This window comes from Hirundo rustica, chromosome 10, assembly GCF_015227805.2.
Source record: "Hirundo rustica isolate bHirRus1 chromosome 10, bHirRus1.pri.v3, whole genome shotgun sequence".
Classification (NCBI taxonomy): Eukaryota; Metazoa; Chordata; class Aves; order Passeriformes; family Hirundinidae; genus Hirundo; species Hirundo rustica.
The window spans coordinates 3,599,453-3,611,485 of record NC_053459.1 but is presented as its reverse complement, the minus strand read 5'-3'; the positions used below and the strand labels follow the sequence as shown (position 1 = coordinate 3,611,485).

At 47.6% G+C, this 12,033-nt stretch overlaps 1 protein-coding gene across 1 annotated transcript in view; it reads right to left on the bottom strand.

The window, feature by feature from the left end:
* Positions 1 to 9,109, bottom strand: part of HS6ST1 (heparan sulfate 6-O-sulfotransferase 1) — a 187,364-nt gene extending 178,255 nt beyond the window's left edge. Inside the window, exon 1 of the mRNA XM_040074158.2 lies at positions 8,490 to 9,109. Coding sequence (XP_039930092.1) covers positions 8,490 to 9,007 — 518 coding nt within the window. The 5' untranslated portion in view covers positions 9,008 to 9,109. The remainder of the gene's footprint in view (positions 1 to 8,489) is intronic.
* Between the last annotated feature and the right edge of the window lie 2,924 nt (positions 9,110 to 12,033).

Genomic DNA, 12,033 nt, shown 5'->3' with positions numbered 1-12,033 from the left:
TAAGCAATTCTGTTTGGCAGAAAAAATCTCAAATCATCTTGTTAGTACTTGAAGATTAACATTAAGCAAAAGGAAATTTGGTCTGTTTTAAAAAGAAAAATGCAAAGGCTGCTCAGGAAACTCTGAGGTTTCCCTCCCATGTAGAACAGATCCATAAAAGTGATCACAGTATTTCAATCTGCAGTGAGGTGTAATCAAAGAATCTCTGCTTAATAGGATGGAGATTAGTCATGAAATAAAACACACAGTCAGGCCATAAAAAGTTAATTGCAAATAACTGTTTTCTCATTTAAATTGGCAGGAAATTCTGAAATAATTTCTCTAGAGAAACATAGGTGAGCTACAACATAGAATTTACCACTAAAAGGCTGGAAGGAAGGGGAAAAACAGAGCCAAGCAGTACCAAGGAGTGAAGAAACCAGCTGCTCCTGAAAGACACAAAGTGATTGGGCAGGGGAGTCTGTACACTGACATGAAAGTCTGAGATTTATGCTCAAAGCCAGCTCAAAGACAGAACCCTGAAGAGTCTTTAGGTTGAAATGAAGGCACAGACCTGAAGTCTGAAATTAATATAACACCAGGTGCTATTTACTATACGTTTTGAAGAGACTTTGAGATACACAGGGGAAATAATGATATAATTAGTTCAGGTTACAGCTAAAGGTGGACAACACGACCTTCTTAACCCTTTCTGGACACACCACTGAAAAAGAGATGCTCCAGAATATCTCATACCCTTTGCCTTATTCAGCAGTTTGAAGGGATGAAACACATCCAGAATAGTGTGTTGTACTTCAGAGGCTAAGCAGGGAAATGACACAGATTTGCACCATCTAATAAATGTACAAACAACTAAACCCTATTAAGCATCCATCACGCTTTTCATCTGACGTGGACCTCTCCTGAAAACCCTTTTCCCAGTCTCAGGAGATCTCAGGCTCCACCAGACAGGCAGGGAAATAGCTCCTCCTTTGGCTGTAGCACACAGGACTGTCTGAAGCATCCTCTTCAGATCTCAGCCTTGTCATGCTACAGTACAGGGGTGTTCAAGGCTCTTTGTGCCTTTGTGACAATCACCTCCAAAGGACCCTTCAGAGAGATTCCCAAGCCTGGATTTCCTGCAGAGTACTCTGTTAGGGAAACAGAAGGGGGAACAAAACTACATCAAACAGTGATTACAGAAACTTGCCGCCTCAGGTGTATGCTGGGGGGTATATTTTCCTCATCATTCTACTTCAGTTCCTTTAGAAAAAAAGCAGAGGCTGGTTTTTTTGCTTGTTTGTTTGCTTTTAAGGTCAACCATCATTGGGGAAACAAGCAAATTTCTAATGGGCTGCTTTGTGTTCTTCCTGTACTTTGTTCTCCAAACACAGTAACATCTCAGTTTACGAAGGTCTTTGCTTCTGATGTGTAAATACCATTCCCTTCTGTCCACATCAAGCAAAATTTTGTCAAAAAATCTTGACTTGGCAGCTGGTACTATTGTGATTATTAGGAATTAAAGACCATGCTCCATCTTTGCTGGACAAAGCACAATTTCAGTCAATAACAGAAAATCCCCCTCTGTTCTAGTACTTTGTGGAAATAAAAGCATAAACAAGGCTCTGTGGAGTTAGCCCATGTCACTTTGGCTTCCTAAAGCAAGCACAATCCCAAGTGTTCACTGACAAAATACTACCTATTTAAAGCACTACTACCACAAAGTTAGTAAAATTGCTTCCAAATAACTGGAAGCTTAAAATAGACATAAACCAGAGATTTTGGTTCTCTGACTGGCTGAAGGCAAGTGTCCATGCTGCTTTCCCACTTCCCAAGGTTTACAAAAGCCATAATCTGTAAAAGACAGCCGGATGTATAGTGGGGAGATCTCACCGGATGTCATACATTTGATAAGACAGGTATTTCTAAGCAAATGGAAAGTCAGGTGTGTTCCCCCATTACAGTCATCTCTCTCATTACAGGGTGTTCTCTCTTTGCTTCCAGGTCAAAGTAACTAGAAGAGCACAGCCACAACCCCTCTTGATTAGCTTTATCTTCATTAGCTTTATCTTCATTACCTTTATCTCGATTCTTCTGGGGCTCTGCTTTTCACTGAGTAACTTTTTTTTCAGATGAGTAACATCTGGGGTAGGAGCAGGCTGGCAAGGAGTCACCCAGGGCTCTGGTGCCAGCCAGAAGTGTGGGCACGGCGGACAAACATGACTCAGGTAAGGCACATCAGTGTCACCCATGAAATGAGCTCCTGAGGAAGATTTCTTAAATAACTCCAGGCCTGCGTGTCCCCAGCCACTTTCTGGTGAACGGGTCCCAGGTTCCACTCCTCCAACTCCAACAGGCAGCCAAAAGCTTCTGCCTGACTGCTGGACAAGCCCGTGGAGCCCAACCCTGCAAGGCAATGAGGGAAGGGACCACAGGAGGAGGCTGATCTCCTCCTCCTTCCTAGAAGGGGCAGAGGCCCAGGGAGAGGGCAGCGTTGCAGCCATCTCCAGTTGTAATTTAATCCTCTCTAGCCCTGCTTTTTCAAGGGGTAACACGACCTGGTCCAGTTCACCTTCTAATGCCCAGCTAAAGACCTGCCCCAGCCTCCTGCAGGGAAGAGTCCTCACCACACTCCCCCAGTCACACCAGGTAATTCTGCAGCTGTTCCATCAGGCAACATCAAATCCACACCTCTGCGGATCACACGCTATTTTTCAACTAAAGCCCCCACAGCACCAAGGAGATCCGAATTCCTTCCACCACAGATTCCTTCCGAGGTGCAGCACGAAGCTGCCACGGTGGCACTGCTGGAGATCACGCTGGTTTGTATTTCTCGCTGAGCGTTCTCCAGCTCACACTGACAAACCAGGACCCTTCAGCAGAGCCCTGGAAACTCGGCTGGGCATTGCTTCAGCCAAGAAGGGTCACACAAAATGTCACAAACTCTAATAAACTAAGTAATCAACCTCAAAAATGTTTGCCTGCCCTGGCATGGTGGAACCATGAGCTCTGCATCTACAGAGGACCACTCCTTAATGACTCTCCTTATAATGGGAGAATCTAGCAAATCATCCAGTTCAGATATTAATAAAATTCAAGCCAGCGCTTCTAAAGTAATTATTTAAAAATCATTAAAAAAAAAAAAAAAAAAAGGAAGGAAAAAAAGGAATTAAAAAAAAGAGAAAGAAAAACAACAAAAATAAGGAAGAGGTGATCATCCAAGGGTTTACTTTGACTACTATACATGTTTATTTGCAGAGCAGGAAATGATAACCAGCAAAAGGCAAAATCTGAGGTCTAGGCAAAGAGTGTTTGCAAACTTCTAAGCAAGAAAAACAAAATTACTATGTTATGATGCAACTTTTGCTTAAAGATTAATGAAAAACAGCCAAATGTCTCATTTTGAAAAATCAGGTCAGTACAAATACACACACATCCTTTTGCTTTGTCAACAACAGCAGCAAAACCCAGTAAGAGTAATTAAATCTGGCACACTAGCCAAAAGTCTCAAGCTTAGATAAATACAGTACCTCAAACCTTAAGGCAGCTATTTGAAGAGTTCCAATTTTCAGCTACTTTTAGTAACTGTGTCAAATTTAAAGATTTCCTCTACAAAACCACCCGGCCCTTTAGAATAGTTTGGCTGTGAAAGACCAGCCTGGCTTTGTGGGTGGGCACAACCAGGTGCAAAAAGTTTCCTATCAGACTGGTAGGATTTAAAACACTCCACGTGCTAGAGGCTTGAGAAATGAACCAGGCTACTGAAACCAGCTTTATATTGATATTTTTCCACTGGTCTTTACGATAAACAAGTCTGAGTTGACCTGGTGAGTGGGAAAGAACGTCCCTTGCTCCCTGCAGACAGGTATTGTTCAACCCCCAACACACATAGATCCAAAAAGAATGACAAGCCCAAGCTTCTAAAAAAGTGCTAATATTATAAAAATGGTTTGGTAAAGCTTTTCGTTCTCAAACAGTTGGTTTCTTGACAATGTGTCTCTGCAGCTCCCAAGCACACATATAATAAAAACCTCATCAAGAACAGATCCCGGCAATGGGACAGATATGCAGTTGGAAGCTGTGAAAGTTCACACTTCAGAAAAATCAAACTAACAAAGTGTTGAGCCCTGTTAATTGTTTTTTTTTTTAAAAAAAACCCAACCCAAAACATAAGCTGTAAATAGCTAATCAGAGAGATTCTTGACTGAACTGCACAACAGCAGGTTTTACAAACCTGCCATGGATTTCTTACATAAAAGCACGCGGATTACAATTTTTTTCTTTCTTTCTACATGTACGAAACCTTGAGAAAAAATACTGAAATCAGAAGCATGCACAAACTTTTGTCATTTTTGTCCACAGATGAACTCAGAACGCAAACTTCTATGACAGACTAGCACAGAAACCCATACAGAAAGCCAAGGCTAAGCTCAGGTCTCGAGGCAGCTCATTAAAAAAAGTTAAAAAAAAAAATTAAAAAATCTACACAGTGCTTGCAACAGCCCAACAGAAGGTGTGTGTGAGCTGGGGGAGCACAGAGCCAGCAATGCCCCACCAACACTCTACCGGTTCCAGGGGCTCTCCCCAGCAACAGGGAGCTTCCAGAAATGCAGTTTTAAAGGAGCTGTGTGCCTCGAATCCTTTCCACGTGAATAATGCAGCTCCAGGAAAACGCCAGCTTCGATGCTCTTGTTTTCACGAGGCAGCAGAAACCAGCAGGACAGCAACAAAGCCTGGGCTGGCTGGGGTTTATTCAGGGTTTTCTTTTTGGGAACAGGCAGGAGGGGAAACACACACAGAATTCCTTTGGTGTAATATATTTGTTTTATTGCTTCTGCAGCACGTTAGAGTCGAGTTCATGCACGAAGTGTCCTCCAAGTACAAGTTCAGAACACCCAGGGCTGTGCTCCTGTGTGGGAGCACGGCAGCAAAAGGGCACTGGGGCACATTTCCTTCAGAGGCTCCCAACCCTCCAAGGGCTTGCATTCACTCCTTTGACAGAGGGGACAAACAAGTCACTAGTGGGTCAGTTCACAGATTTTTCTCATTCTGGAAGTCAAATTAAAGAATTTGAGTTTGGCAATTTTTCTTTTCTTTTTTTTTTTTTTTTTAAGAGATTTGATCTCTGAAGTTTTAAGTGAAACAAATTGGAGGGAGCAGTTCACGGTTTCTGCTTGCCGAAATATCAGCGTGGTGACTCAAGGCATGCATCCTAATATTGCTTCTTTTTAAAAAAAGCCTTTTGCAGCCGTTATTCATGCCCAACGGCACAAGGAACAATTAGGCCCCATTCCCCAAATCTTGGCATTTGCCCCCTACTAAAGCCACGAAGAGAACTGCAGCTAAGTGACTGAACTGATAAGCACAGCCAACTTGGAGTCACAAGTTTTACAACCCCCAGACAAATCAATCTTTCTTTTACTGGCTGTGTATAAAACATAACATTTGCTTCAAGAAGTCCAAAAGCCTTTTGAATGCAAAAACTGGGAAGTCACCAGGAGGGGGTGAGAAGCAGTACTTTTTTAGAGTGCTGACCCATACGAGCTAACACACCCATCCCTAACACTGCATCAATGCAGAAAAAAAGAAAGAAAGAAAGAAAGAGAGAAAAAATGCAGCCTTTGGCAGTCTAATCATTAAGTCTAACACAGAACAACTGAACAATGAAGAAAGTTGAATTGCATTGCAAATTTATGTTCCATGCCCAGGTTATGGAATGTAGTGCAATAGGGCACTGGGCAGCAACAAAACTGCATTCCTTACAAAGGGAACAGCTTGAACCTCATGATTTGTGCATGTATGCAATACTGAGCGACCTTCATGCTTTACAGCATTCACCAGAAGGCAGATTTATTTGTAATCACAAGTCAGCTGTTTTGTTTTGGGGGACAATAATATATCAGGGAGAGCAAAAGTTTAAACTTTGTATTTAGCAGCAAATGCAGAAGCCAATACATTAGCTTTAAATGCTGAATTTGAAAACCACACTTCAAAATCCAGATTGGATAATATTAGAATCTGAGAGAACCCTGAGAGAATGATTGTTTGCTGCTCCTTTTTCTGCTTCCTCTGAGAGAGATAAGTTCATAATTCAGTTCCATTATAAAACAGGAGCCTCTCTAGCATATACCTTATCTAAAAGATGCCCCGTTTCAATATGAGAGATCCAATGCTCACAATGGACAAATAAAGCGATATTGCTCTTACTGTAGTGGACATAATACAAGACTATCTGTATTTCAACACAGAAAACCCATCAAATTTTTATTTTAAACAAGCATTGCTTGTCTCTTATTTGCAGTTTCCTTAGGCACGAAATAAAACACGTTTTGGATTAGATGCCATCTGAACTGGACTGCAGTACAACAGAGCCAGATCCTAGGACAGTATTATTAAAATAGCCATCAGCTGGTTGCACTAAAACCATCCCCAGGATACAATGATCAGTAAATTCTGGGTTTTGTTTAAGACCAAGGTGATAAACCATAGATTATCTAAAGCTTCCACACCAGTCCCTGGACTCCTGGAAAAGAAGTTCTAACTTAGATTTAAAGGAAGTCAAGAGACAACATTGGGCACAACTATTTCTTGATGTGCAGAGACATGAGGGAATGGGACAGGATTAATGATTTTTCCTGCACATCCAAGAATCAAGACAACTAAGATGCATGCAGAAGCATACAGTTCCTGATATTCCAAAACAAATGGCAAGGAAAATATTATTTACAAGCATGTGAGATGAAGCAATAGACTTCTGATTCTCAGCTTCCTATGAGTTGCTATAAGGGATTTAATTGCTGCCTCACAACCTGGCATGCCCCTTTCTCAGGTACCTGTACAAAAAGCCCAGCTGCTGAATAGAAGAAAGTTGAGTACTGAACACGTAACAGATTTAAATACAAAACCGCCAACGGAAGCACACAAGGCTCTGAGACAATTCATAAACCCACACAGGTCTTTATATAAGGTTAATGGTTTGCTAGCCAAGTGCCAAGGTTCACAAAACGGGTAATTTTTGTTTCTTTTTTTAAATCAGGTTTGAACTTGGCGCATTTTTCCTTACAACACTTCACTAAAATCTCAGCAGCAGCCTAGATGGGCAGGGGATCTTTTACTTGGAGGTGTTCTCAAACATCAATAAGAGGTTGAGGAAAGCCTCAGCCCTTCAGTTATACATTCAGTTTGCTGGTGCTGGGTCAGGCAGCACGACAGCAGTCTGAGCAGACTTGGATGACTAACACTGGAACGGGCTGAGAACAGCAGCAGTCATGACAGAGACAATAAAGAACCCCAGCAACCGCACACAGCTCCAAGGAAAGAAAAATCATCAAGAATCTCTTTTAAAAAATGCAGTGAAAACACAGTCAGGATGCCCGAACACGCTTTCTTAAAGGCCACTTTTCGTTAAAGGGATTATGTGTGATATTAACAACACACATACAAATAAAGCATATGGCAAAAGCAAATATTAGCACAAGATCCTGGGCACCTTAAAGAATGAAACTTTAAGGCAAACAGATTACAAAGTGTTGTAATAGAACGACTAATATGTCAAAGGAATGAGCACAGTGTTAAAAAATAGTGGTAATTTTTAAAAAAAACTGCCCTGTGAAATGAAAGACAGCAGTATATTGAGCTAAAAGAATACAATCTTTCGGAGATCTTAATATATACACCACTGTCTATACTACAGCGCTTCGAACAGAAAATTCCTCTGAAGCTTATAATTCATCAAGAGACCAAGGCAGAGAAATGATGGGCTAACAGGGCAGAAATGGATTGGGTGTTCCACATGGATGCACCGAGGGGTGCTTCAGGACGGCTCTCCCTCTCTCCTGGTGCACATAGGAAGGACACTCAAGGAACACTCAAGGCAGCCGCTTTCCCCAAAAGAGTTCACCTCAGGTCTCCCATCGCGACCAACAGCAAGGAACATAAAAGGAATATTTAAGGAGTGTTTTCTGCAATGAGCAGAAAACTGTGCGCAGACTGGGGGGAGTAAACCAAGGAGGGAAGCGGGAGCACTGGAGGGCTCGTGTGCCTCTCCTCGGTTGGACCGGAGAACAATTTCAGCCGGAGGAAAAGGAGTGCACAGGTCGGGGCAAAGCTGGTTACAAAGACAAGCTTGAGACTAGGGGCAGGGCACAAAGGGTTCTTAAAGGTGGCAAGTGATGTCTGAGGTAAAGGCTAAATGTTGAGAAGAGAGAGTAAACAGCACAAAGATGCTCTCGGTAAAGGGTCCACAGAGGCTGCTAGAGCAGAAGACCATGGGCTTAAGGGCGCAGCGCGCGAGGTGCGTGGGAGGGAAGGAGCAGGAAATTTGCAGGAGGAAGGTGCAGGGCACAGCCTGGAGGACGGGAGGGGAGGACAGGTGAAGCAGCCGAGGGAAGGCTCGGGGCAGGTTGAGGCACAGCAGCCGCACATGCCGCAGCGCATGGCAGGGGGCTCGGCGGGGCCGGGCTCGGCGGGCACGGCCCGGGGCCGCCGCCGCCACCGCCACCGGCACCTACCTGGGCGTCTTGGCCGCGGCGCTCTCCCGGCGGTCCAGCACGCCGGGCACGCAGTTGGTGAGCTCGGTCCAGTCGGCGTGCAGCCCGCAGCTCCAGCCCGTGGAGAAGCGAGAGAAGAGCCAGGTCTCCCTGCGGTTGGGCCGGTAGCAGGTGCACTTCTTCTGCCCGGGCCGGCAGTCGCAGGGCACCTCCAGCCGCACGTTCTGCACCAGGTGGCGGCCGAAGGTGGTGCCGCCGGTCTTCTGGATGTGCAGAAAGACGATCACGTCCTCGCCCTTCATGTCGAACGCGAGCTCCCGCTCCAGCTCCCGCACGGGGAAGTAATACTTCTTCACGTAGTGCGGGTCCGGCGTGGGAAAGAGGTCCAGCTCCTCCGAGTAGGAGCGGCCGCTGGGGGAACCCAGGCTCAGCCCCGGCCCCACGTACTGGTACAGGATGAGCATGAAGCACACGGAGACGGCCACGATCAGCAAGAACTTGCTGGTCCTCTCAACCATGGTCCTTCCCGCACGCTTCATGTGTCACCATCTCCCGGGGCTGCCGGCGCTGGGCGGACTGCGGCGCTGCCGGGGGGTGGGCGGCGGAGCTTCGGCGTCTGTGCCGGCCGCCTCCCCCCGCCGCTCCCCGGAGCAGAGCCTTCCCCGGGGGCTGCGGGCCGCTCCCTGGGTCGCCTCGGCTCGCCGCCGTCCCCGCCCGCCCGGCCGCGGGCAGCGCCGGCAGCGGGGCAGGGGCAGCCCGCAGCCAGCCGCTCCGGAGGCGCCGCGGCACGGCGGCAAACTTGCGAGAGAGAAAGAGGGGCAGGAGGGGGGCGGAGAGGGACCGAAAGGCAAGAACCAGCCTCCTCCCGCCCTCCCTCCCTTCCCCGCGCTTCAGGAAGCCGCCCCCATTCCGGCGCTGCCTCCGCCGTGCCCCAGCCCCCGCGGCACCGGCGCCGCTGCGCCCGCCCCCGCCGCCGGCTGCGCCCGGGCTCGGCCGGGCTGGGCTGGGCTGGGCTCGGCCGGCAGCGAGCGCTTCCTGGCCGCGCCGCCCCGCCCGGCATGCACAGCGCCGCCCGCGCCGCCCCGCGCCCGCCGCCGCGCTCCCACCGGCGGCGGCGCCGCCCGAGCCCCGCCCGGGCTCCGCTCGGGGCACCGCTCTGGGCTCCGCTCCGGGTTCCGCTCTGGGCTCCGCTCCGGGCTCAGCTCCCCGGCCCCGCTCCGGGCACAGCTCTGGGCTCCGCTCCCGGGCTCAGCTCCCCGGCATCGCTCCGGGCACCGCTCTGGGCTCCGCTCCCCGGCTCAGCTCCCCGGCCCCGCTCCGCGCAGCGCTCCCTGGGCTTCGCTCCCTGGCTCCGCTCCGGGCTCCGCTCCCCGGCCCCGCTTCCCCGCTCTGGGCACCGCTCCCCAGGCTCCCTTCCCCGGGCTCCGCTCCCCGGCCTCGCTCCCCGCCGAAATCCCCACCGCTGCGGACCTTGGTGGGCTGCGAGGCGGCTGCGCCTCCCCGAAGCGCTCGGCTCTTAGCGCTTCCTTTATGTGCCGCCTTAAAATGAATCCCGAAAAGCGGAGCTCGGGGGCTAGATTTCTGCTCCCGCTTTGAGGCAAGGTTATTAGTTCTTAGTAACGAGAAGGTTTGCATGGGAATAGGAGCGGGTCTTCCCGCGTGTCTGCTCCCGCTGAGGCCGCCTCATGGGCCGCCGCAAGCCTCCGGTTGCGATGCCGCAACTGGATGGAAGAGGAAAATGCTCCGGCCACACAGAGGGTGATGGTGGCTGTGAGCTGGAAGAAGCCTGGGCACACCATCAGCCGCAGAATGTGCAAATAATAATAATAATAACAATAATACTAGGTGAAGCTGAGGCAAAAATCGGCAGGGGTGTTATTTATAGCAAACTTTCCCAGCGAAATGCTTTGTGCTGCTCAGCCAGGCGGACTCCATCCAGCAGCGGGGCTGCTGCAGGGTTTGTTCGTAATCTTAAGTCTCTCAAAACGAAGCTGGGGACGCCAGGAAATGCCCGGCACGGAGCCTGGATCTCTGCAGGGCAGCGCTCGGCAGGGGAAGATGCCGCTGCGATCCGGACCCGCAGAGCCCGGCCGGTGTGCTCGGAGCCGGGCATCCCCTGCCACCGGAGCGGTGAGGGGCTGGCGGGACCGTCAGCCCGGGACCGAAAGGGGTCACGGCCACCGAGTACCCGGGGAAGCCCTGGGAAGCATCGTTTGGTGCCTCTCTGACTGTGAACGGGGGGTGAAACGTGGCCCCCGTGTCAGAGTGAGGCCAAAATGTAGTGGCAGTCGTGCTGCCACCGAGAGCCGAGCTATTGTCTGCGCGGAATAAATTATACAGGAAATTGTTCATTGCTAGCCAAAAGAAGTCTAACTGAAGTGCCCTGTTCTCCTCTCGTTACTGCTGCTGGAGAAAGTTTCCTTAAATTTCTGATGCTTTTTAAAAATAGAAGTCACAGCTAAATTTTAGCGCTCCAGCAGTGAAACGTTCCGTCAGGTTACATTCTTTAATTCAAGTTTTAGGTTACATTTTAATCCAAATCAGGTTACATTTTAATCCAAATGCCTTATGTAAATGTAAAGGAATTCGTGCCGATGGGTCATTGTCAAAATAGGTCAAATTTATAACGGCCAGGGAGGAAATGAGATCCTGGATTTTCATTTGAACACCCTGACAGATAAATCTGCTACATTTTGAGATGACTGCATTACTCACAAGTTATGGAGCCCCAGTGAGTTATGCAGTTCTTCCCAAACAAGTAACAATAAAATGTTTATAGCACCCAAAAGCATCATATGTTGTGCTCAAACCATTCATTTTTGTTTGATATTTTCCTCTTAAAAGTCTGCTTCTGATTCTCCTCTTCTCATGTAGGTTAGTTACTCCACAAACAATGATGTCATTCTTATGCACTGAGTTCAGCTACACTGGGAAGCATAGCACAAACCTAATCCACAGGTTTGGAACTTATATTAGGATTTGGGAAATACGGGCACATACATGATGTTTACATACATGGTTGCTCTATACATTGCAACACAGAGCAGATTTTTTTGATTGCAATGTGTTTGCCTGCAGTTCTAAACATGTAAGTATTTAAAAAATACCAGAACTGTGGAGAAATCAGCCATTAAATTATTTCCAGTTACATGAGCAATTGTTAATGAATTGTTTTAAACTCCTCACATAGAAAATATTTTGCCCTTTTCATTAGTTACAGAATATGGAAGAAGGAACTTCTCTGAATCTACCTCCACCATGAATTTAGCCATTATCCATCTTTCCAAGCTGAATCTTCCATGCTCAGGCCAGACCTCCCTAGGTTTTCCTACACCTTATCTGGAATTCACCACCCTAGGTATGATTAGCTCCAGAAGCAAAGCTTTGTTTCCTGTGAAGCAGTGAGACTGACAATCTGCAATCACTGAGATGCCTAAAATCTAAATATTTACGTAATTTACATTTACATTTTGGGGGTGGGGAAGTTGTATTTTTATCTCTAACCTGTGGACTAGAGGAGCTGCATTTCAGATTTTCTCTCCACATTCTCCTAGGCAAATGCAAA